General features: G+C 44.1%; 1 protein-coding gene across 1 annotated transcript in view; it reads left to right on the forward strand.

Moving 5' to 3' along the window:
- Positions 1-27,500, forward strand: part of dync2h1 (dynein cytoplasmic 2 heavy chain 1) — a 407,325-nt gene that overhangs the window by 138,052 nt on the left and 241,773 nt on the right. The window contains exons 67-75 of the mRNA XM_084065527.1: positions 2,597-2,738; positions 6,017-6,126; positions 6,902-6,922; positions 9,014-9,112; positions 9,629-9,752; positions 18,166-18,329; positions 18,456-18,575; positions 20,236-20,370; positions 21,781-21,924. Of these exons, the coding sequence (XP_083921653.1) occupies positions 2,597-2,738; positions 6,017-6,126; positions 6,902-6,922; positions 9,014-9,112; positions 9,629-9,752; positions 18,166-18,329; positions 18,456-18,575; positions 20,236-20,370; positions 21,781-21,924 (1,059 nt within the window). The remainder of the gene's footprint in view (positions 1-2,596; positions 2,739-6,016; positions 6,127-6,901; positions 6,923-9,013; positions 9,113-9,628; positions 9,753-18,165; positions 18,330-18,455; positions 18,576-20,235; positions 20,371-21,780; positions 21,925-27,500) is intronic.

Here is a 27,500-nt window from a genome sequence, read left to right on the forward strand (position 1 = left end):
GGTGCAGCCATTTAGCAGAGGATAAGGCCAGGTTAATCAGTTCATCCTAATGGATGCTGTCTCCTATCACACTTCCATTATACTCAGCTGGACTCCCTTTGAAGGAGTTGTAATTCACCTATAATGACTGTCCTAATGTCAGCCCAAACTGTCTTGGGTCTGTCCAGAATGTGCACGCACGCATGCACGAACACACACACACACACACACACACACACACACAATAACAAGATCTAGGTAGCAGATCTAGATCGGCAATTTTTCAACGTGTGATATTGCCGTACAATTATGTTTAAAATAGGGAAAACTCTCACCCCAACCAATAAACCTATAACCTTTAAACTCTTAAGCTCTAGCCACAACCTAAACCTTTTTCTAATTGTAAACCTATCTCTAAAACTTGTTTTAATGATTAAATTGAGGACCAGGAAAATGGTCTTCACAATGTCTATTTCTCAAATTCTATTATATACTTGTACGCACGCACGCACGCACGCACGCACGCACGCACGCACGCACGCACGCACGCACGCACGCACGCACGCACGCACGCACGCACGCACGCACACACACACACACACACACACACACACACACACACACACACCAAGCTGTCACTGAGCAACACTGTGATTTCTGTCCCTGTAATGAGGAGTTCATTTGTGTTAATTAGAGGAACCATTACTTTAATTATGAATTAACCTATTCATGACATATTGAGTATTCGTATAATCCATGCAATTACTGTAGACCATAAAACTAATACATATGGACATAAAATGATGGCACATGTTCATCAAGTCATGTCAGCAGTTGGTGAAGCTGTAAATGCGGGAGCACACAGTGTGTTACCTGATTCATTTTCTGGTATTGGTGGAAAGTAACTAAGTACATTTACTCAAGTACTGTACAATCTTGAGGTACTTTTTCTTTACTTGAGTATTTCCATTTTTCAATACTTTATACTTACGTTCTACCTCACCAGATCTCAGATACAAATATTGTACTTACTGTTTTACTCCACTACAATTATTTGGTAAGTTTTACTTTGCACATTTATGTTATTATTTCAAAACACACATTAACCACTTAAGTCCAATTTAAAAATAGCCGATCACAATGTGAGCTTGTAGATCAGCTCTTTTCTTCTTTTTTAAAGTCATTTTACCTTTGTAGCATGAATGTATTTTGATGCCAATATCTTTGTACTTTTAACTCAAGTAAAATTTGAAATACTTGCCTTTTATTTGTAACAGAGTATTTTAATGTTCCGGCATTGATACTTGCACTTGAGTTAAACCTCTTCCACCAGTGTGTTCTTCGCATCGATTAGTTGATCATGTGATTAAGCTCTTCACATCTATTTCATGCATTATGATGGCCATGTTAGCAGCTGTATTGATGAAGACGCAGTCTCGGCCTCTCATGCCTTGACCCTTGTATATTTTTGCTTTTCAAACCCTCCATTTACATTGTCCATGTTTCTCCTTCCCTCTGTTTTTCATTCTGTCTCTCACCTCTCCCCCTCTTTTACCTGACCTCTCACCCTTTCTCTATTGTCTCTATCGCTCCTCTCTCTCTCTCTCTCTCTCTCTTTCTCTCTCTCTCTCTCTGTGTGTGGGGGTCACTCTCTCAGACACACATGTCACATACTGTAAGCAGCTTCCTGTCTGGAGGAATGTGTTGAGATGTGGGGGAAGGGCATGTCTTGTGTAGCATTGATCAAGAGTCAGTTGTTTTGTCTTTCTACGGAGGGGAAACACACAAACTAAATCATATAAGACCATCTTATATGGTATATGGTATATCGTCACTGTCGGGCAGAAACCTATTATCTCCAACTTCCTGTGTTTTTTTTTTAATAAATCAACGCCCTACTTGATCATATACTACAGCGTCACACAGAAGCATCAGATCCACAAGCGACACATTTCAAGCTTTTAGATCTGATGCTTTTGCTATACTTTTGAATAGGCTCTATGCACAGCAGCCATTTTGGAGAGAAATTGGGCTTCTTCTGACTTCCTTCACAGGTGTTACCAATGATACTAATGAAGGCTCTGTTCCATTCTGGTCAAACAGAGTCAGGGTGCTGATATTGTGCATGTTGGCTCACTAGAAATACTAGTGGGTCTCAAAGTGTGGTCCAGGGACCCTCATGGTTCCTTGAGAGGGTGTAACTCTTGAGAGTGTACAAATGGAACCAAATGGACCCGGGAGGGTCCATTTGGTTCCATTTGTACATCTCTCAGAGTTATGGGGGTCCTTTAAATTAAAAAAGTTTGAGAACCACTGTGCTACACTAAATGGAACAGAGCCTTCATTAGTGTCATTGGTAACACCTGTGAAGGAAGCGAGGAAGGGGCCCAATTTCTGTCCAATATGGCTGCTGTGCATAGAGCCTATTTGAATCCTGAAAAGTAACAGCTTTGGACATTCCTCCAGAGACGATATATTACATGAATGTTTTTTGTATTTTTTAAATTATTAATATTTGTCATTGTGGGTTATATAAAGCATTCATTGTAGTGGAATCTTCTTGAATGGGTAGACATGTAAACCAGAATGTTAATAAAGGCTCTCTGTCTCTGTCCAGGTATCAGAGATAAAGGAGGAGTTGGACAGTCTTCCTATGAGGGCCATGCTGGCAGCAGCCTTCATCACCTATCTGTCTGCTGCCTCAGAGGACCGCAGGAGACTCTGCCTGGAGACCTGGATGGCCCAGTCTGGACTGCAGAGTAAGACACGTGCCTGTACACGCACGCACGCACGTGCACGCGTATTTATATAAACTCATTGACTGCCAGAGTTAGAACATCGTCTATAGCTGCCCTTGCCAGCGATTCAGAGCGTTTTCACTAACCTTTGAATCATCATAGAATATTATTCTTCACAACGATCCACCCGCCGATCGCTTCAAAAGATGTAGGGGGGTCATAGTCATTGTCAGTTGAATGTAGCTTGTTTTCGCCAAAAAGCAACAGAAAGCAGAGAAATTTAGATTTTTATGAATCCTATACAGCAGTGGTTTTCAACCTTTTTTGCGTCAAGGACCCCCAAATTGACGCACACATTATAGCATTTCAGTTTTGACCTGTTTTTGGCTCTTGTAACCGTGATACTTAAAGTGGAAATACGCGATCTTTACAAGCTGAAGGTGAGCTTGTAGATCGCAGCCGCGCAACGCACGGTGAGCTCGTAGATCGCCTATTTTCGCGTATCACCCAGAGTTGTAGATATTTCTCTAAATGTACTATTGTGGGGACATTTGGCCCTCATACGTATAGTAATACAGGTACTCACACTCACACGCACGTACACACACACACACACACACGCGCGCACACGCACACGCACACGCACACGCACACGCACACACACACACACACACACAGACAGACAGACAGACAGACAGACAGACAGACAGACAGACAGACAGACAGACAGACAGACAGACAGACAGACAGACAGACAGACAGACAGACAGACAGACAGACAGACAGACAGACAGACAGACAGACAGACAGACAGACAGACAGACAGACCGCAGAGGGATGTGCCAGGGGTTAGAGCAGAGAAGATAGAGCCATGATTAATTAATACGATAGGAGCCTTGTTTATGGTTTCCCAGCTGACCAGCCTGCCAGGTACCCTTAACAACACCGTCTCTACCAGGGCACTTTTCCATAACCTCATTATCTCGCCTTCAAAAATCTGTCTGGACAATTCAAAATGCAGCAGAGACATTTCAATTCGTGGCATTTTCGAGAGCCAGCTGGAAAACATGATTTTTAAGGCACGGCATTATACAGAGGTTTCTGCCCGACTGCAGTGATTTGCAATACACAGACACACATAGCACAATATTACCACATAAACCATCTATATTTATTTATGAATGTATTTATTGGATTTTTGATCCCTCTTATGTTTACAAAATGCCTATACACACACAAACAAACAATCACATAAAGAATACACAATAAACAATACATAATACTAGAATCAAATAAATTAACAATATTAAACAAAAATAATTAAATACAGTTAATGTATTAATTCATTAATGTATTTATGAAATCATGATCATATCATTTTTTTAATATACCTATTAAGACTACATCAGTAGTAACACTTTCAAGATTTTTCCAAATCTGTCAAAAATAACAGATGTACAAGCTTGCAGCGGGACACAATGTACGCGCTGTGAGCTTGTATATCTGCCATTTTTTTATAGCCAACGCACAAATCTAAAATGAGACGGATGCTTTCCCGGTTTTAATGGGTTTTATACAGGTCCTAAAGGATTGTCTTTTATAAAATGTATGAATTCAATTGTCCCCATATTTCTTAGACCGGAGTCCCCCAGGGCTCTATTCTTGGCACGCCTCCATTTCCCTGTACACCAAATATCTTATGCGGGAAAAAAAAGCCGAACTACAAGCTCACAATGCGTCTCAATGTAGTTCTGCTGTTTTTGCCTGGGGGTTCTTGAGGAGTTATGGGACTGAGTAGTTATTAGGATTTTATAGTGTAGTAGATTACGGTACCAGAGATCGTATGAAATGGCCGTGGCCTGATGCATATCAAACTGGGGATCCTTGAAATTAAAATGCTTGAGAACCGCTGCCCCAGGTGAAGGAGTTTAAGTATCTCGGGGTCTTGTTCACACGTAAGGGGAGGACGGAGCAGGTGATCAGCCAGAGAATCGGAGCAGCAGGAGCAGTAGGCTATTGCAGTCGCTGTACCGCACTACTTGTGACAAAAAGAGAGCTGAGCCAGAAGGCAAAGCTCTCGGTCTACCGAGCAATCTTCGTTCCTACTCTCACCTATGGTCATGGAGTGTGGGTCATGACCGAAATAATAAGGTTGCGGATACAAGCGGCCAAATGAGTTTTCTCAGACGGATGGCCGGCATCTCCCTTAGCCCATTAAGACCTGAAGAAGCATCTGTGTCACATTTTCATTTGAGCTAAAAAGCATTATTTTACACTTTGGCTATTCAAAAATAGCCTGTTATTTTTGAAAAAAAAGTCAAAACGTGTGCAAATCTTTGGATATATATTGTTTAAAGCGAACATTTTTAACTCTATTCTTTGCTTCTGGGGGGTCCCTGGAACAAAATATTTTGAGATGTTTTTTTTTTCCAGAATACTGTTGGGATTTAGAAGACATTTTGTAGAAATCGGCTTCAGGTCTTAATGGGTTAGAGATATAGGGTGAGAAGTTCAGTCACCCGAGAGAGACTCGGAGTAGAGCCACTGCTCCTTCGCTTGGAAAGGAGCCAGCTTAGGTAGTTCAGGCATCTGGTACGGATGCCTCCCGAGCGTCTCTCTAGGGAGGTCCTCGCTGCACGTCCAACTGGGAAGAGACCCCGGGGCAGACGAAGGACCAGATGGGGAGATTACATCTCCACACTGGCCTGGGAACGCCTCGGGATCCCCCAGGAGGAGGAAGTGGTTAATGCTGCTGCTCAGGAGAGGGAAGGCTTGAGCTCTCTGCTGGAGCTGCTGCTCCCGTGACACGACTCCGGATAAGTGGTTGAAGATGGATGGATGGAGACGGTTTGTGTGGTTCATTTTAATAGCGTCTCAGACATCCAGACAGTGCCCTGTGGCTCCAAGGGCCCTCGCTGTACTCTGATCGAGGTATTGACACCCCGGTACCTGAGCAAACATCACTTAAACGGACATTACGCACTCGTTAAGCAAGTGTCACTGCCACGCTTTGGAGAGTTGTCAAATGGCTGCCAGGACACCAGCGGGGGCGTGGGACTCAAACCTCTGGCCGCTTCAGAGGCCAGAGCCATCGAGCACATTAACAAGGCCACTTAGCCTGATTAACCATCGACTGGATGCAGATGCCTCGCTGTATATGTGACTGTTTGTTCAACACATTAATTAACTGTGTGTGTGTGCGTGTGTGTGCGTGCGTGCATGTGTGTGTGTGTGCGTGCGTGTGTTTGTGCGCGCGTGCGTGTGTGCGTGCGTGTGTGTGTGTGTCTTTCTCGTGCCAGAATTTGACTTGCGGGCGTTCCTGTGCTCGGAGAGTGAGCAGCTGATTTGGAAGAGTGAAGGTCTTCCGTCTGATGATCTCTCTATGGAGAATGCACTGGTCATTCTACAAGTTAGTCTTTCTGTCTGTCTGCCTGCCTGTCTTTCTGTCTGTCTGTCTGTCTGTCTGTCTGCCTGCCTGTCTGTCTGTCTAAATATAACAAAATATTGATTTAAACCTTGGTTATCGGTGGTCTATGGACTCTTATTTGCCAAATGAACATCAGTTTATGTGTGTGTTTTTTTGCTATTGGTTCTGAAGGCTGCTGTTTGTGTCATCTTACATGCCACTCTCATATACACCATATTTTGACTGTTTGACAGCACAATGTTAACCCATTCAATCCGGGAACACATCTGTGTCATTTTAGATTTGGTCTATAACCATTAGTTTATACTTTGGCTATTCAAAAAATAGCAGAACTACAAGCTCTAGAGCGGCACCGAGTGCCGCTCTAGAGCTTGTAGATCTGCCATTTTTGAAAAATCTTGAACATTTTGTGCACATCTTTGAATACATATATTCTTTTAAACAACATTTTTATAACTCAAATCTTTGCTTCTGGAGGTCCCTGGAACAAAAAAACACATTTACACGATCAAAAAAAAAAAGAAGCAGATCTACAAGCTGCTATATATCCGAGTGCCGTGCTATGAGCTTGTAGATCTGCTATTTTTTTGAATAGCCAAATAAATCTAAAGTGACACAGATTGCATGGGTTAATGTCATCTCACTCTGTTCTCATGCTGCTTCCATTGACTGCATCTGTTCCATCTCTCTCCATGTCACCATTCATCCATCTCTCCTCTTCATGTGTTTGTTTTGTTTTGATCATTGCTGCCTTAAGATCAGTGCACTAAAGTTACGGGTAAGCATTCACCTGAAAGAACATGTTGTCCCTCTCTAGTGGTGGTCTCTCTTTTTTTGTCATGGTGGTATCCAGTGGCGTGCACAGACATTTTGAGGGGCAGGTGCTCAAGTAAATTATACTTTTTTTTGTTTACTTGGTCTGCTCTTTGTTCCCTCTACACCTATACCTCTTTGCCAAAAATAGCCGATCTACAAGCCCACAACGCCTCGCAGCGCGAGGCGTTGTGGGCTTGTAGATCTGCTATTTTTGGCTAAAGTTCTCCTCAGAAAAGGGATGCTAGGTTTCGAGTGGTTATGGTAAAAAGAAAAATCATATCACATAAAGATTTGGCGGACCCCCTGTAGTAACTCTGAGGACCCCCTAGGGGTCCCAGACCCCCTGTTGAAGAGCCCTGCTGTAAACTGGAAAAAAAGGGCACTTCTGGTCAAGAGGGCAAAGGGCAGGTGCTCTAGCACCACCTATAGTCTATCTGTGCACGTCCCTGGTGGTATCTCATTTTGTCATGGTGGTATCTCATTTTGTCATGGCAGTATCCCTTTCTGTCAGTTGGTCTGTTTCTCTGGTGTGGTCTCTGTTTCTGTCATGGTGGTCTCTCTTTCTTTTATGTGGTCGGTCACAGAGTGTGATTGTGTCTTGTTGGTGTTGGTGTGTCTTTTTCGTTCAGTTCCTCTTTATTTAATGGTATTCATTTCTCTGTCTGTCTTTCTGTGACTCTTTCGCTCTCTTGCCTTTGAGCACATCCCTCTCCCCAATCTCTCTCTCTGTCTCTCTCTGTGTGTGTGTGTGTGTGTGTGTGTGTGTGTGTGTCTCTCTCTCTCTCTCTCTCTCTCTCTCTCTCTCTCTCTCTCTCTCTCTCTCTCTCTCTCTCTCTCTCTCTCTCTCTCTCTCTCTCTCTATCACTCCATTACTATACACCCCTGTGTAACACACACATGCACACCTCCCCTCCCCGATGTGTTCTGGGAGAGTATGAAGGCAGGTTAGTGTGTGTGCTGTGCGTGTTTCTAAACGTTTGAATTCTGACAAGTTTGCCTGAGAGGTCACCTGCAGAGGTCAGAATTGCATTCAGTCTTAAACTACTGACACTCCATGGTTGAGGTGTGCGCGCTAGCACGCACACACACACACACACACACACACACACACACACACACACACACACACACACACACACACACACACACACACACACACACACACACACACACACGCACACTATAAAGTTTGAGGGGAAAGCCAAGACAGTGCAAGTCAAGGAACCAGGCTTGAGATGAGGAGAGTAGGCTGTGTCTCCTCTCATCTCCAAATGTGTATTAAGAGTTGAAGAAAGAGAGAAGCACGGGGAGCGGGGGAGCGTGAAATAGAGGAGCCAGGGACGAGGCTCAGACACCAGTAAAGTGGGAATGGGTCGGGTCGGGTGGGTGGACTTCATTCCTTTGTCTGCTGTCGGACACCCTCCCCGTACCGCCAGTCTGACAGCTGGGAGACATAACTACGGTGCACATGCACACTCACACACTCGCACACGCACGTTGGTACTACTATACCTGTGAGGACATCGATCTTTTAGGGTATTTTATGAATTACATTTTTACTTTGTTTTTCGGCACGCAGCTAAGTATGAATTCCAATCCCTAAATTTAAGCTCTAAATGCTTAATCCTAAACCTTACTCCAACCTTAATATTATCCTGATTCTTCGCGTAACTTCCCAAATCTTTTAGTTTTTAATCATAAAACAATTGTTTCTTTTGTGAGGACCTGGACCTCACACATTCTGCCATACTTGAGGGACACACACACACACACACACACACACACACACACACACACACACACACACACACACACACACACACACACACACACACACACACACACACACACACACACACACACACACACACACACAGAGAGAGAGAGTTTTGACACCTGCATACTAAGCCTCTTCCCAGACAGAGAGACGTAAGCCTGAATCGAAGGGTGAACATAGCGGAGTCCAGATGATAAACGACTCTGTCCCCACTGTCAGCTCCTCTCACCTGTCCTCCCTTGTCTGTCTGTCTGTCTGTTTGTCTGTCTCTCTCAGAGCGTGGCCTGTCCGTTCCTCATCGACCCGTCTTCCCGCGCTACTGAGTGGCTGCGTACACACCTAAAACAACACCGCCTGGAAGTCATCAACCAGCAGGTGTGTTACACACACGTCACAAGTACATTTATTGAGTTTAATTTACTTTAGATTTTCTTATTTTTTGTATTAGAATTTTTGGGACTTTCACTCCACTACAATTCAAAGACACATATTCTACTTTTGACTCCACAAGAACATTATGAATGAAGTCACTGATTTCTTGATATAGACTGTTTTTTCAGTCGTTTTTTCAGTCTCCCTGTCTCTCTAGCTCTTTCCTAACGAGGTCGGGATTTATTAACACATTGAGTGCCAGAGGTTTTTTAAAACCGGGTATAGCTAGTGGCAGCGTTTTTCACCGTTTATTGGTGATCTTTTTAGAGCTGCAGAAGCCACAACGAGGACTCAGATGTAAACAAAGGGTGTCTGGGCGATGGCCAAGGGTCTGTCTAACGACTGGAACAGTAACGTTTCTACCACGATCCGCCATTGCAGAGACATCGCCCGTGGAAAATGGCTTGTTTTGAGTACTGTGTACTGTGACCTAATACATTGTGTATGTGTGTGTTACAGGACAGTAACTTCATTACGTCGGTGGAGCTGGCAGTGAGGTTTGGTAAAACTCTGATCATACAAGAGATGGATGGAGTGGAGCCTGTTCTCTACCCACTGCTGAGGAAGGACCTCGTAGCTCAGGGTATGCACGCACGCACGCGCACAAGCATACACACACGCACACAAGCAGACATAATCTCTTTTCTCTGACTTTTCCAAAGTTACCCTGAGTTTCCAGTGTGTCATCATACTTATGTTGAGCAGGTAGGACACCTGTCTAACTGTCAGACAGACAGAGGGACATACACAGTGACATACGAGCAGACGAGAGAGAGAGAGAGAGAGAGAGAGAGAGAGAGAGAGAGAGAGAGAGAGAGAGAGAGAGAGAGAGAGAGAGAGAGAGAGAGAGAGAGAGAGAGAGAGAGAGAGAGAGAGAGAGAGAGAGAGAGAGAGAGAGAGAGAGACAGAGAGACAGAGAGACAGAGAGAGACATGTATGTACCACATGTTGTGTGCTTGTAGATTGGCTAATTGTGTCTAGTTACGGGTCCATTTGGTTCCATGCCCTGACTTACATATGCAGTGAGAATTTGACCATTTAGATTGCGGTCCCAGAGATAAAAAAAAAGAATACAAATGGTATCAAATGGGGGTTCGTGGTCTAATGCATATCAAACTGAAGGTCCTTAAAATTAAAAAAAGTTGAGAATCACAACTAAACTGTACTGGAACCTCAACCTGCACTGTAAAGTCCTCAGTGCTTATTTAACTCTGAGAGTCTACAAATGGAACCAAAAGGACCCGAAAATATTGTATGAGGAACAATTATAGATTATATTTAAGTGATTTATTCCATTAATATTCTGTTAGTATTTTATACATTTTTATGTGACTTAATTTTGGTTAATATTGGTTATCAAGACATAAAAGGTTAGCGACACACATTCCGGTTAACTGTTTAACTGTCCCTAACTGATCCCTAACGCTCGTGTATACGCCAGGGAAGTTGAGAAGGTTTACCTCCTGCATGTTGCTAGACAACCAAAATTATATTAGGGGATTGGATTGGTGGCAGTGGGCACTCCATCACACATCCAGTATACAAACAAAGCGCAAACACGTAAATAATTGAGTGGTTTTCCACTGGAGAGAAGGAATAACGGAAGCCATTCTAGTTTGCGGGAAATAGGGAGTTCGTGTAGATGTGCATTAGCCTTGTTGAAAGTTAGTAGGTGAACCACTTTCAGCCTGTCATCCCTGTTCTGGGCATATAATTATAGGCAAAAAATAGCAAACATACAGAAGTGATAATACGAACGTTTTAAATATATAGCGGAAATAGCAGATCTACAAGCTAATAACGTGCCGCTTCGTGATGCGTTGTTAGCTTGTAGAACTGCTATTTTTGCTATTCATCCCACAATTAAGTAAATAGGGCATAAATGGTTATTTGACTAATTAATGAAGTTAACATTATCAACACTTGATTCAGTTTTTACATAGACATACTATACAATCTTTGCCTGCCACTGACGAGTTCCCTGGTCAGATTCTATTAAGGCGCATAATAGAAACTGCCACTGCTTTCACTGCCAGATGACGACAGACCCGGAATTGACGTCATTTAAAAAATAAAAACGAACGCGCGTTTACTTTCCTGTGGGAAAATGGCCTTATCTACTTTTCTGTAGTTTTTTGGCAAAAACAAGCCACATTCAACTGGCCACAACTATGCAAAGGATTGATTTCCCCTATACTACGAGACCCTGCAGCTGTGCGTGTAATGAGGTGATTGCCGTGAGGACAGCGATCACGGAGGATATTCCATGATTTTTCAAAGGTTGGTAAAATCGCTAGTTTTTGCTGGCAGTAGCGTGACACTATTACACTATTACTCTGGCAGTTAGAGTTAAAGAGTTAAACAATGCCATTTTCTTTTTTTTCTTCTGAAAAGTAACAGTTTTTGACATACTAGGTTTCCACTGGACCATGACGGTGTTGAAAAACAACAAAACTTGTATCCCCACAATCGTTTCCAGAGAGTTATATTAAATCAACAAACTGACAAAATGTCATTTTTCCTGCATTTTTTCCACACTACTCTCCTGCTTTTATTGGTCCAGCAGGGACTTCGCCATATCACAATAGAACAAAAGTTTAAGTACAAGGCGTCGACATCCGCGATGCGCTACGCCAAGCACCACACGCCAGTGCACCCGCCGTTTAGCGCCAGCCATTCCCCAGCTGCGGGTCAAACTTATGAACCCAGCGCAACGCTGCTGATAAACGTTAAAGTTTACCACCCTGAAAGCAAAGGCCCTGCTCTGCAGAGATTGTTGAGCTGAGTTTTCCCTGACTGTGAGAAGTTTTAGAAGACGTTGTTAGAGACACAGACTGAGGGAAGTTTCAGAAGACGTTGTTAGAGACACAGACTGAGGGAAGTTTCAGAAGACGTTGTTAGAGACACAGACTGAGGGAAGTTTCAGAAGACGTTGTTAGAGACACAGACTGAGGGAAGTTTCAGAAGACGTTGTTAGAGACACAGACTGAGGGAAGTTTCAGAAGACGTTGTTAGATACACAGGCTGAGGGAAGTTTTAGAAGACGTTGTTAGAGACACAGACTGAGGGAAGTTTCAGAAGACGTTGTTAGAGACACAGACTGAGGGAGGTTTTAGAGTTCTGAACCTTTTCTGGATCAAGGCCCACTTGAAAATCTTGACGTGTTCGTGGCCCACCCATCTGACCACCCATCCGACCACTTAACATGGCAGCCAAAATGTAGGTTTTAAAGACATATTTTATTTTATTACATACATTTTTTTATATTAACACATTGTGTGCCAAAAACGGTCCGAACCGTTTTTGAAAAGCCATGGCACTCCACAAGTGCCATAACGCATGGGTTCCCAAACTTTTCAGCCCGCGACCCCAAAATAATGCGGCCATTAACTCGCGACCCCACCTAACCCTGGAAGTAATTTATGCACATAAACTTGCACGTTTGGTGCGCATTAGTAATGTATTAAGCCTAGGACTTTTGACTGTAGTTCTACTACTTGTACTGTTAATAATCTTGTTAATATAGAATTCAATCAATCACATTTACAGTACCTAATGAGATGCGTAAAATGTACTATTTGTAATCATGTTTAGATTGTATTTCATTCATTCCATTTTTTCTTTATGACCCCAAATCATTTCGCGACCCCACCGTCAGTGTCCGGGACCCCAAGTGGGGTCGCAACCCCAACTTTGGGAACCCCTGCCATAACGCTCCGGACCTTTTAAGCCAATTTTAGTTTTTTATATATTTTTTTCCACATGGGGCGCTCTAATGCAACTTTGGGATCATCCACGCCACGGAGTCTCTAAGAAGGAGAGGACGGATGTGGATCCGTGCCAAAAAACCTACCTCCCGTCCGCCCATCATAACTCCTTGAGAAAAAGCTTCATATCTCTATTTCAGAGACAAGGGGACGTTAAGACATGTTAGAGACAGAGAGACTCTGTTCCAGTGTAAATGTCCATCCTCACACACACACTCAGTGCTGTTAATTTCACTTGTCTGTACGCTCACACCCATTGTCCATGATAGCAGTCAGTGCTAATCACATGCACACACACGCACACACACGCACACGCACACGCACACACACACACACGCACACGGCACACACACGCACTCGCACTCGCACACGCACGCACACGCACACGCACACGCACACGCACACGCACACTCACACACTCACACACTCACACTCATGCACACTCTCTCTCTCTCTCTCTCTCTCGCTCTCTCTCTCTCTCATATCTCCAATGATACATGTATGATGTGATGTCCTCTGATGTCTTCTTCACTGATTTATAAAATGTGACATGGTCATGTCATGGTTTTGCGTGTGTACGTGTGTGTGTGTGTGTGTGTGTGTATGCGTGGGTGCTCATTGACGTTAAAAGATCAACACAGCCCTGAAATGTCAAACCTGTTTGTTCCATGATCCCATGAACATTAACATCCTAATTATTCACACTGTAAAATCCTCCAAAAGCTTATAAATGGACCCTTACGGGTACAGCTAACAGTATATTAAAAATGTCTAGAGGGAGGGTGGACGGACGGACCGTCGGTGGACGTCGCAAACCTAAAATCCGGACATGCAAGATGTTGCTCCGATCCACACCAAGGGGTTTGCCACGAAAATAGTTAGATCAAAAAACTAAATTGAACATAATTATGTGGGGCGCTACAGCAGTGACTATCACTTCAAATGGCAACAACCCGTTGACCATTGCTTTTATAGGACTGGATTTGAAGGCCGTGTAGTGGCCTGAAAATCTAGTTTGGTTACATACACTCTTGAGATAAATTAACGCTGAGGTTTTTACTGTGGACAGGCGGACCTTCGCTATTAGACCATGGTCATATCTGTCTCAGAATCCGTCTCGCTCGAGTCACTGAAACGTTCAAATACCACAATTAAATAATGAATATGTGGCGTGCAGATGGCCCTTTTTAAGGCCCGCTCTGATCTGCAGCTGTAAGCCGGTCTAAAAAGCCTTATTTGTTTAATCTCCCCTGGCCGGGCTTCAGTTGTCCGTTTGAAGCCAGTTGATGCCAGCCAATAACTGTGTCTGGAGTACCCGGCCACAGCCAGCTGGGACCAGTTCACAACCTGCCATTCAAACCGGAACATTCCCTCTACATGAGCGGGGGCAGCTACCATGTCGATCGCAACAGCTGTCCCAACTCCCTCATGTGAAGATCTGACAAACCCAGACAAAAAAAGATAATTATTCACACATATCATCAGTGCTGCTTTAACCACTTGAACCCCAGAATGTGGGGAACATTCGTCAAAAATAGCAGATCTACAAGCTTGCAGTGTGTCATAACACGACACGTTGTGAGCTTGCAGTTCAGTGATTTTTGGCAAAGAGATTTGGTATAGACAGTTGAGCTCCAGCTCGCTAAGACTAGGCTTTAGTCTTAGGGCCTTCCCTTCTTTCACGTGAACTGTAAATTATGGTGGTGCAACAGTTAATCAAACTGATCGATTTAATCAATCTTTTTACAACAGATATTCTTTCTTTTTTTTGCGACACATTGGGAATCAAATTGAAAATCTGCAACTACTGTGCAACGATGCAGAAGAAAGGGACCTTAGAATGACACTGAACTTAGAAAGAAACTAGGTCAAAGCATAGTATATGGCTGGACTGTCTATGGAATGCTAGAGGGATTCTAATTAAATAATTAAGCTTCAGCATAGCTTAATCCTTTTGATATGACCCAGCTGGGGAATCAAACCTCAAGCTCCCAATATCAGGCCATATGCTCTAACCTCGAGGCCACGTAGCTGATGCTGCTCTGGTACCAAGGGGCCAGCTTCCTGCTTTGAGATTGAATCGAATAAGGAAGAGAGTTCAAGTGACAGTTCATATGAATGGCCTGTAGTTTCGCTGTTTTACCCCTGCTGGTGTCAGAAAGAATTTATCTCAATGCAACCGGATGGGTTTTTGACCAACTTTAGACTTGATTTTCTTACCTTTTAATAAACATTGTCATAAATACTATATGCTTCCAGTCGCTAGTTTAAAGTCTCCTTTCAATCATTATGATATGCGTTTTGCTAAATTATGGTCCCATTTATTTTAAAATTGACGATAAGGTAGGCTATGCTCTAGGAGGGGCGGGATGATTTGATTGACAAGCTACACAACCAATAGCATTCATTCCCCGCCCCCGCTCTTGATTGACACGCTACCCAACCAATACTGGTCTGGTTGCATTCTGCAGGATATGACACGATATGACGCGATATTGAAAGATGGCGGATTTGAAATTCCTGAACAATGGGCTTCATTTACGGTCTGTAGAAACCAATGGCGTAGCTTCGTCCATTCTTTTTATACAGTCTATATCTGGTACCGAAGACAATACAAATGGGACCCAATGCCTCCCTGCTTGGCTCTCAGCATCAAGGGTTGGATTGGTGGCAGTGGTGGAAAAAGTACTCAAATATTTTACTTAAGTAAAAGTATCAATACTGCAATGTAGAAATACTCTGTTACAAGTAAAAGTCCGGAATTCAAAATGTACTTAAGTAAAAGTACAAAAGTATTGGTATCAAAATGTACTTAAAGTACCAAAAGTAAAAGTACTAAAATGTTTGAAAATAGCAGATCTACAAGCTCACAACGTGTCGCATCGCGACGCGCTGTGAGCTTGTAGATCGGCTATTTTCAAATAGCCTCCCTAGGGTATAAAATAGGGCTAAAGTGGTTAATGTATGTTTTATAATATAATGATTTATATCTGCAAAGTAACTAGTAACTAAAGTTTTCAAATAATTGTAGTGGTGTAAAAGTACAATATTTGCCTCTGAGATGTAGTGGAGTGGAAGTAAAAGTATAGACAATTGGAAATACTCCAGTAAAGTAAAAGTAACTCAAAATTGTACTTAAGTACAGTACTTGAGTAAATGTACTTGGTTACTTTACACCACTGATTGGTGGTCACTGCGACATAACTTCATGACCAAGGGGATGTACTGGTGCATCATGGCTGGGGATGGTAGTTGTATCAAGCCACCTTGACTCCTGCCCTATGGGCCGCATGGCCCGGCAAGGCTAACTCCCATATTTTATAGCTTAGTACCGCAAACTTCATCAGACAAAGGATGCATTTCAATTTGAAGCGACGCAAGGAACTAACTAGAGTTTGGCTCGTGCCAGTACTGGTACCAAGGGTCAGAGATAATCATGCACTCAACCATGACGGCTGTGCAACTAACACCAGCCCCTGCATCTGGATAGGATACATCCCATAGCCTCCAGGGACGACCTCTCTGCCATTGGCGAGTTTGTTGGTAGGCCAACCAGCCGACCAATGGTCCTGGGAAAAAAATGTATTTACGACAATTGAAACAAAACAAAAGGAGAAATGTTAGCACCTTGAATGTGGTTTGGAATGGACAGGACAGAACAGAGAGAGCGAGACAGAGAGAAATGAAGAGGCAGGGCAGTGCTGCATTGCAGACATCCAGGCCAGAGGGTGAGAGAGAGAGAGAGAGAGAGAGAGGAGGAGTGGACAGGGGAGGGGGAGGCGAGGTGAAGATAGCTCAGAGGATTTAAAGGGGTCTCCAGAGGCATGGTGCTATTGACAGTGGCTAAATGGTGCAGGCAGCAGCAGTCAAACATAGTACACTTACCTTGTGTGTAGACCAGTGCTTCTCAAACACTGGTTTATAGGACCCACCCTCAGTTTGATATGCATCATGCCAGGGACCACTATTTGATATGATTTTTGTTTTATCTCCGGGACCCCAATCTCAGTGCTTATTTAACTCAGAGAAACGCTCTTGATTTACAGACCCGTAAGCAGCGGTGTCATGGGGGCCACATGGAGTAGGACGGCGTGTGGCCAGTTGATGTTTCACACGCATGGTACGACACTAGTGATGGGTCGTTCATGATCGATTCGTTCAAAAGAACTAGCTCTTCATTGCCGTGAACGTGAATGAGCTCGTTCACCTCCTGAAACTATACGTTCACGCTATCGTTCATGCCCCCCTTCCCTTCCCCCCGTACACAGGACGGGAGGGCGGGCTATACGCGCAACATAATAATAACGCTCCCGCGATAGTGTTTTTCACACTCGAAAATAGCGCTACTGAACGAGAATGTGAACGAATCATTGCTGCGAACGTGAACGGAATCGTTTGTTCACTGAAATGAACTTTTTTTTCCACCACTATACGGCACGGTACAGTGCTAGAACGCGCCCCCAAGGATTTGTCATTCATTCCACATTCGTAATGTCACTGTAATGCGACAGAATTGTTCAGACTAGTGTTGGCTGTGCATATTTGTACAATCCTTAAACTAGAAATTCATAGCCGACTGTGGTTAAGAATGTATAATTTTAATAAATTAAGTTAATAAATTCAGAAATTGATTTGTAAAGGAGCGCATTGGGTGTACTGCCATCTAGTGGTGGGGTTAAGTGCAAGTATAAAACGAAAGTGAAACCTAAGCTAGCTGAGCATTATTTTGAGTTAATTACAAGACACACATGCATGTGCACATGGTGCTGCTGAATACACATCTTAAATGCTTTTGACCTTGAACACTATTTATCTGTAAGTACATTTAAGTGATAGGAAATTGGTATGATGATTGTATTTCATGTCAAAAGTTTGTGACTTTTCCTTGTTCAAACTGGTTTAATTGATTGATTGCCGGCTCTGCATTTCATGTTAGCTTGTACTGTAGCTACGGCTGTATTTTGTAGCATTGTGGTTCAAATGCAGATACTTTGTGGATATGCTTACGTACTGATTACATTTTTACATACCTACGGATTCTTCAAGTACAAAAAATAAAACAGGAAAAGTAAAGCTTTGTTTCTTTATTGGAGGATCCCAAAGATGTTAACTAGCTGTCTAGCTATGAATGGGAAGCGCGCTGCAAGGCCAGAATAGGAACGCCACCCTGGTTTGAGGTGATGGATTCATGTCATAACGTCACGTCTCTCCTCTCCTCTGTGTCTTCAGGGCCGAGGTACGTCGTTCAGGTGGGAGACAAGGTGATCGACTACAACGAAGACTTCCGTCTCTTTCTGGCCACACGGAATCCCGCCCCTGTCATCCCCCCCGACGCTGTCTCCGTGGTTACGGAGGTCAACTTCACCACCACCAGGGCAGGCTTGCGGGGACAGGTAATGCACACACACACACACACACACACACACACACTCCCAAAATGGGACCAAAATGAGGTGAGATGTCATGTGGTGAATGTTAGCTACTAGTGTTGACCATCCAAACTGTGTGTTTAATGTTAGTTGCTGGCGCTGACCATCCAGCAAGAGAAACCCGAGCTGGAGTCGGAGAAGACCAGACTGCTACAACAAGAGGAGGACAAGAAGATACAGCTGGCCCTGCTGGAGGAGACACTGCTGGAGGTACACACAAAGCGACACGTTTTGAGCTTGTAGATCTACTTTTGATGCTTTTGTGTGACGCTGCAGTATGATCAAGTAAGGCGTTAATTTACACAGAAAACACAAACAGTTCAAATATGGAGATAAGAGGTTTCTTCCCAACAGCAGTGATATGGTTTTCATCTCGGCCCGCTGTGTTCTCTGTTGTGTTGCTCGGCTGTGACGATGCACTTAGCTCTGAATTCTTCTCTCCCAGACAATATAGAACACACGGTTAGGTTTAATTAGGAGAAACACAATAAAGCGCGCTTTCATTTGGAGTGGTGTTGGTCTGCATTTGACTCGGAGGGAACTGTGGGCGAGTTACACATTTTTGAGGGGAATAATTAAAAACAACCAGAACCTGCTAACGTGGCTCATTTCGTCTCATTTACCCCGTCGCTGCACTTCAAACAGCACAGAATGTTTTGGAAGCAGACAGTTCTGTGGTCATAATGTCATTTTCCACTTACAGATAATAAGAGTTTTCAGAGACAAACCCACCCCCCCATAAAACATCAAACAGACTGCCTCTTCCCCAAAAACACGACTGAAGCTCCCCATATTTGCATCCTCGAGACACTCGCAAACAACCTCAAACGCACACAGTGCAGTATGTACACTCGAATTTACGCGCAACAGCGCAGACAGCCATGCACACACACACACACACATACACAGGCAAATTGAAACTCAGCGGTGTGCGTGTGCGTACGCGCATGCCGTTAGACTACCAGGCCCACACACACACACACACACACACATACACGCACACACGCACACACGCACACACGCACACACGCACGCACACACGCACACACGCACACACACACACACACACAGATGGTGCTTGGAGCAGAATGTCAGTGCTTGGGTGGTATTAGACATCTAATTATTCTAGGATTGTAGGAGCATATTCCGTCTTGACATTTCCACGCTTCGGTGCGTTCTCATCTATCCTATTTGAATGTATTTGAATACATTTTATCAATGCGTTTCAGACTCTCTCTCTCACCATGCTGCTGGATGGTACGGTGCTCCAAAACGAAAAAAGAAAAAGCTGTGTTCTTCAGGCTATTATAAAAAACATGTAATTCTGGCCCCGCAGTGTCCGTTCCTCCTCAGATGACATGACACAATGTAGCCAAATGAAAGACCCCCCCATGCTACTGTCCCCTCCACACACACTCATCTTTCTATCTGTGTCTGCTTATTTAATTTTCTCTATTTCATTGGTTCTCACACTGGGGTCCGGGGACCCCCAGGGGTACTTGAGGGGGTTCCAGGGGGTACCCAGCAAAATGTGTTAATATAGCATCACAATAATTATGACCTTTTATACTTTGGCTATTCAAAAATAGCAGATCTACAAGCTCATAGCGCGGCACCGAGTGCCGCGCTATGAGCTTGTAGATCTGCTATTTTTGAAAAATCGTGAAAATGTGTGCAAAGTCTTTGAATATATATACATTTTTTTAAGCGAACATTTGTTGCTCAAATCTTTGCTTCTGGGGGTCCCTGGAGCAAAATATTTGAGATGGGGGTCCGCGGCCAAATACATATCATTTTGGGGGTCCTTGACGTGAAAAAGTTTGAGAACCACTGCTCTATTTGTCTCTCTCTCTCTCTCTCTCCCCATCAGACTCTGGCTACAGCTCAGGGTAACATCTTGGAGAACAGGGAGCTTATAGACAGCCTGAACCAGACCAAGTCCAGCAGCGCTCTGATCCAGGACTCACTGCGGGAATCACACCGACTGCAGGTGTCACTGGACCAGGTAACTAACACACACACACACGCACACACGCACACACGCACACGCACACACACACACACACACACACACACACACACACACACACACACACACACCACACACACACACACACACACACACACACACACACACACACACACACACACACACACACACACACGCGCGCAGTGGATCAGATGGTAGAGCGGCCACTTGGGAATCTGAATCTTCCCAGTTTGATCCCCGGCTCCCCCTGGGTTAGAGTCAAAGTGTCCTTGAACAAGACAATGAACCCCTAACTGCTCCTAATGAGCAGGTTGCTGCCTTGCATGGTTTCCTCTGTAGTCAATGTGTGAGAATGTATTGCACGTCGTGAAGTGCTTTGGATAAAGGCTCTATATAAATGCACCATTTATCATACGCACGCACATACACACATACACACGCATGCACACGCACGCACGCACGCACGCACGCACGCACGCACGCACGCACGCACGCACGCACGCACGCACCACACACACACACACTTGTAAGACATGATTCGTAGCCGTACACACAAAAAAAAGCAATCCCATGAATCTGCAGTCACAGGACCCAGCTAGTAACATGTATCCTGAAGGGGGCAGTGTTACTCCAGAGCTAACTGTCTGTCTCGCAGCCTTCACATCTCTTTTATCAGAGTCTTTCTCTCCATCTGTGAGATGCAGTCTCTCTCTCTCTCTCTCTCTCTCTCTCTCTCTCTCTCTCTCTCTCTCTCTCTCTCTCTCTCTCTCTCTCTCTCTCTCTCTCTCTCTCTCTCTCTCTCACACAGCCTGTCTATTTTTTGCTCTCACACTCCCCCACTTATCACGCTCCCTCTCTGTCCTCATCTCACTCCTTTTGCTCTCTCCTCAGTTCTCACCCTCTTTCTCTGACACTTTTACCCGCCTGCCATCTGCAACGTCCTGTATCTCTCTCTCTCTCTCTCTCTCTCTCTCTCTCTCTCTCTCTCTCTCTCTCTCTCTCTCTCTCTCTCTCTCTCTCTCTCTCTCTCTCTCTCTCTCTCTCTCTCTCTCTCTCTCTCTCTCTACTCTCTACTCTCTACTCTCTCTCTCTCTCGTTTTAGAGTGCGGCTCTTGCCTGTACTTTTTGACCTTACTTCTATGTCATTGTGTCATGGTTCTATTCTTCCTTATTTAATTCAACTCCAGTATTGTCTAGTGTATCATTGCACTGATGTTGTCAAAGTCCATATCGCTGCTTGTAACCATGGGAATGAGTGACAAAATAAACCTTCTTTATTCCTCTCTCTCTCTCTCTCTCTCTCTCTCTCTCTCTCTCTCTCTCTCTCTCTCTCTCTCTCTCTCTCTCTCTCTCTCTCTCTCTCTCTCTCTCTCTCTCTCTCTCTCTCTCTCTCTCTCTCTCTCTCTCTCTCTCTCTCCCCCCCAGGAGCGCGATGCGTACCTGCCTCTGGCGGAGAGCGCCAGTAAGATGTACTTTGTGATCACGGACCTGTCCAAGATCAACACCATGTACCGCTTCAGCCTGGCCTCCTTCCTGCGTCTCTTCCAGCGCGCCCTCCAGGCCAAGAAGGTGACCCTCCATGTTTGTTTGTTTGTTCCTCTATTTACCCTGGGAACAGGGACGTGCACAGATAGACTCTAGGTGGTGCTACAGCACCTGCCCTTTGCCCTCTTGACCAGAAGTGCCCTTTTTAAAAAAAAGACAAAAAAAGTTTTTGTTTTTTTTTCCAGTTTACAGCAGGGGTCTTCAACAGGGGGTCCGGGACCCCTAGGGGGTCCGGGACCTCTAGGGGGTCCTCAAAGTTACTATATGGGGTCCGCCAAATCTTTATGTGATATGATTTTTCTTTTTACTATAACCACTCGAAACCAAGCATCCCTTTTCTGAGGAGAACTTTAGCCACAAATAGCAGATCTACAAGCCCACAACGCCTCGCGCTGCGAGGCGTTGTGGGCTTGTAGATCGGCTATTTTTGGCAAAGAGGTATAGGTGTAGAGGGAAAAAAGAGCAGACCAAGTAAACAAAAAAAAGTATAGTTTACTTGAGCACCTGCCCCCTCAAAATGTCTGTGCATGCCACTGCCTGGGAAGGTGCTGAGCTCTATTGCTCCTTTACTGTTACACCTTGCACACTCACACAGAGCCCACATTAAAACCTGGGAACTTCCCAGTATAACCACTGTCTCATACGGTTGACCTCTCCACTGGAGCAATTGGGGGTTCAGTGCCTTGCTCAAGGCAATGATGGTGGATATAGAAAGATAGGCCATCCCGATGTTAGCCACTAGAGGCAAAATGGTACACAAATTGCATACAAAATGGTGTCCTAAGTGGGCGCAGTCTGACGGCAGATCTCGCGAACGTCCAATGATTACTGGTGCTAGATCCCGCAACAGTGTGTTGCTGGGACAGAGATCATTAAGTTGATTTTCTCCCGTTTGTCTCTCAGAAAAATGCCATGTTTGTGTCAAAATGTTTGGAAACGTGCTTGGCTTGTGACGTTTGGTTCCAGTATTTAGTTCAGTGACCATGGAGCTAAAGGTTCAGAAGCTGTGTTGACGTTCACTTTTCCATTGGAATTAATAGACTCCCACCTACTGTACATCACGCAGAGGTAAACTGAAAATGGCATGTCTTTCCTTTTTTGTCTTGGCTCAAGGGCACTTCAGCAGTATTGTGGTTGAGGGGTGGCCATTCACTCCCCCCCAGACTGTTATTGTCTCCGCCAGGAGAGTTTGTTTTCACTTTCTGAAACTGGGACTAACATTGGTCAAGCCTCACGTGACACGTGACAATACGGTGAAATAGTGTGATCTGATTGGCTAGTGACGTATAGCGGCCTATAAATATATGTGTCACTTTGAAAGAGTCTGTGCCTCTTTCAAAGTGAGGTAAGACAGGAATAATCACGAAATGGCTGAGAAATGGCGGATACTGTAACAATTGGATAGGACACTTACACAGACAGGACGGATAGGACACTTACATAGACAGGACGGATAGGACACTTACATAGACAGGACGGATAGGACACTTATACAGACAGGACGGATAGGACACCTATACAGACAGGACGGATAGGACACTTATACAGACAGGACACTTATACAGACGGATAGGACACTTGTGTCATGTTACTATGACACAGTAACATGTTCTATTTTTTGTAAGAATTAGAACATTCCCAACATTCCCAACACAAGTCTGCTGGCGGAGACTTGTGCTCCGAGGAGCACTTTTTCTAGTTATTATTATTATTATTATTATTATTATCTGCCGGTCGGGGGAATCGAACCTTGTACCTCGGGTTATAAATACTCTCCTCTAACCTTTAGGCCACCACTGGCCCAAAATGATTCAGGCCAGTGCTTCTCAAATGTTTTAATTTCAAAGACCCCCACAACTCTGCGAGCATACAAATGGAACCAAATGGACCCGTAACAGTCCATTTGGTCCCATTCGTATGCTCTCAGAGTTACAGACCAGTGGTTCTCAAAGTGTGGACCGTGGACCCTCAGAGTTCCTTGAGGGGGGACCCTTACATGTTTGTAACTTTGAGAGTGTACAAATGGAACCAAATGGAGTCTTACCGGTCCATTTGGTTCCATTTGTATTTTCTCAGAGTTATGAGGGGTCCTTGAAATGAAAAGGTTTTAAGAACCACTGTCATACTGGTGTCATAGACTGGCCACATGAAACCACACCATTATTGAACCCAGGCTTGTTAATTTTGGATACTATAATGACCTGAAGATAGTGACAATATGACACGTTTCTTTCACTTCATATTTTTCCGCCAGAGGGACATGGAAATAATTTAACAGGTGCCTTTGTTTAGCAGAGCATGCGCGTTCGCCGCTTCTGAGACGCATCTGAGACACGGTGGAATGACAAGCATCGTCTAGAGCGGACGCGATGAGCTACAGCCGCTGCATCGCGGCCTGAGCGCGACGCTACCGCGCCCCGGTGGAATCCAGGTGTGAGAGGACGTTGTCATACAGTGTGGCTGTAAGCTGTCAAATATATTCCGTAGATCCGCCCCTGCATGGTTTGAGGGTGAGCTCTCGAGACACAAGACTCATCGACTCGGCGTTCTATGTCAGATCTTTCAGACGTTTTTCCTCATTGGGACAGGATTCTGGCTAAATTTGGCATATTGGCCCTATGAGTCCTCATAAAGTGTCATAACATGAATTGCGTAAGTGCCATGTAACTGCACTTCAAACAGCATTTGGGTCATGATGACAGTGACCAACGGGGAACCAGACTAATATGTTCCCTCACCGCCATTTCTTCAAATGGTAGGGACACGCAAACGGTAAACACACTTATCATCTTGTTGCCCGCGAGAACGTTGATTCCCTCAGACCTTGTATTTTATTAAACTGTCACAGCTGTTTCCGCTCTTTGATATAAAAAGAAAAGAGGGTACGACTTATTTTCCCAACTCATGTTTCTTAGTGTGAAACGGCACCTCAGAAAAGTGTATCTACTTAAATAACGTTCAAGTTATCTAGCTGCGGCGGGTGGCCTGCAAAGAAAATAGGAACAGGCCAGCACACAACAATGTCCTTTTTACTCATGTTATTTGCCTACTAGGTAGCACAACAGATGCATTTCAGCTTCATGGGAAGCCTCACATAACTTGTGTGTTATGTTAGACCAGAGCCCAATCAGCAAGAGAGAGACAACGGGAGAGAGGGAGAAGGAGAAGGGGAGGGAGGGAGGGAGAGAAAGAGCCAATTTCACGCATGCAGTAACCCGGTGAATGCTGGATGCTACCTAACATGCCGTTATACTCATTTCTTCATCAGTGCAAGCTGATAATGCTGCACTTTGAGCTGCTTAGCCGTTGTCAGCTTGTTTGGAGATAGAAGTGTGGAGATGTACTGTAGGGCGTGACCTCACTATACTGTACATTAGCACAGTGGTTCTCAAACCTTTTCAGGTCAAGGACCCCCAAAATGATATGTATTTGGCTGCGGACCCCCATCTAAAAATATATATGTTGTGACAGAGATGTTTCAAAAATAGCAGATAGCCAAAGTATAAAATATGGTTGAAGTGGTTAAAATGATCGTGACGCTATATTAACAAATCTTGCTGGGGACCCCCGGTGAAAATATCATCTCTGTCGGGTGGAAACCTCATGTGTCCAAAACTGTTACTTTTCAGGATTCAAATTCAAAATAGCTGAAGTAGCAGATCTACAAGGTCAAAACCCGTCACCTTGGAGCTTGTGGATCTGCTACTTTTGATACTTTTGTGTGACACTGTAGTATGATCAAGTAGGGCATTAATTTACGAAAAAACACAAAGTTATGGAGATAGGAGGTTTCTGCCTGACAGCGACGATATGCATGTACTAAAAAACAAGACTTTGTCCAATGACAGCGCGTCTTCATGTGGAGCAGAATCAGAATCAGAATCAGGTTTATTGTCACATCACAGGTTTACAATTCACATTCCCATCGCAACGTTAGTTCCATAGAAAGAAGAGTGGGGAGAGAGAAGAAGAAGAGGGGAGGGGGGCAAGTGGGAAGGAGATCGAACAAGAGAACAATAGAAGGCCAAACAAGTTATCTACATATTTACAAAGTACCTGAGATAAAGAAAACTAAGGTGCCTGAGCATAGCAGCAATGTAAGTATACTGTGCATGATATACTTATAGACGTTAAGGTGCTTAGAGAGAAAAAAAAGCGCAATAAAAAAAAAACTTGTGACTTGGTGTGGCCAGTCTATGAAGCCAGTCATCTATTATGCATCTATGACGTACAACTCCATATCTGGGGCTGGGCAAGGTTTCAAGCCGTTCGATTCCTTATAGACAGCTTGGCTCTGAAACAGTCTAGCCCATGTCGCCATCCTTGCCTACAGTAAATCTGGGCAATCCGAGTCACTTTAACTCCCATAATAAGTGATCTTAAAACATGATTAAAAGTAAAAATAGAAAATTGTGGGCTATGTTAGCTTAGTGACAGTGTGCACTAGGCAACTGTTTGGACCCATATGGGTCTGTGACCCCATGGAACCAAATGTACCCACAATCGAACCACAAAAGTCCATTTGGTTCAATTTATACACTCTCTGAGGTTACAGACATAACCATAAGGGTCTATTTGGACCCCCTGGTTGTCCCCAAACCAGATGTTGAGAACCAGTGCACTAGGCTGTGCCGTAAAACAAGAGAGAGAAACTGCAGTGAACTGTGTCGCTGAGGCAGGCGGAGTGAATGAGTGGATTCTTTGTTTAGTTTTCTACATTAATTCTGTTTGTTAACAATAGATACAGGAGGCGTGTGGGACGTAATAACGGCTTGCCTTCCCACCGTTCACCTTGTTAAATTTGAATATCGACGCCCACTGGGTACCGGCAGAATATGCAACCAAGCTGTTTTTTCCTGCTGTCTGCATTAATTTATTTACTGGCTTTTGGTTTAGTATTCATCACATCTCTCATACCGAGCAAGAGCCTGATCCTCATCAACAAACAATAGAACACAGTATGGATGATCTAAGATTAGAGAATAGAGCCAAATACAACAAAACAGAAAAGAATAGAATGGAATAACGCTATAGCATATTATATTTTCACTGTCGGTTGGAAACCTCCTTTGTCCAAAACCTTTACTTTTCAGGAAATGTATTATTAGTATTTTTTCCATTGTAGTTATCATTTAGTCACAAGCAGTGCTTACATATATAACCCACACACTTAACCACTTACAACCTGGCCTACCTACTTTTGGACATGTCCTTTTCACTAATAATAATTACACCTATTTGATCCGGCAGGGGAAATTCAGTATTCAGCTTCACCCAGCTGATTGCTGCTCATGTGGTCAAACTGAGTGTAGAGGGAAGCAGAGTCAAGTGTCTTGCTCGGGGACATTTTGACGCGTCGCCGGGGCTCGGAACCTGGGAACTTTTGTTCCCCAGGGAGCCTCTCTACCCATTCAGCTATGGCCTCCCACTCAGGCTATCGCTGTGATAGAGAATGTGAAAACATTCTGTATTGCAGCTCTGTAAACAGAAAAAGAAAACAACACACATCCCTGCATTTGATGCCTTAACCCAGTGGTTCTCAAACTTTTTCATGTCAAGGACCCCCAAATTGACACTTATTAGCCCGCGGACCCCTATTC

The sequence above is a fragment of the Gymnoscopelus microlampas genome (assembly GCF_963454915.1).
Source record: "Gymnoscopelus microlampas genome assembly, chromosome: 8".
Lineage (NCBI taxonomy): Eukaryota > Metazoa > Chordata > Actinopteri > Myctophiformes > Myctophidae > Gymnoscopelus > Gymnoscopelus microlampas.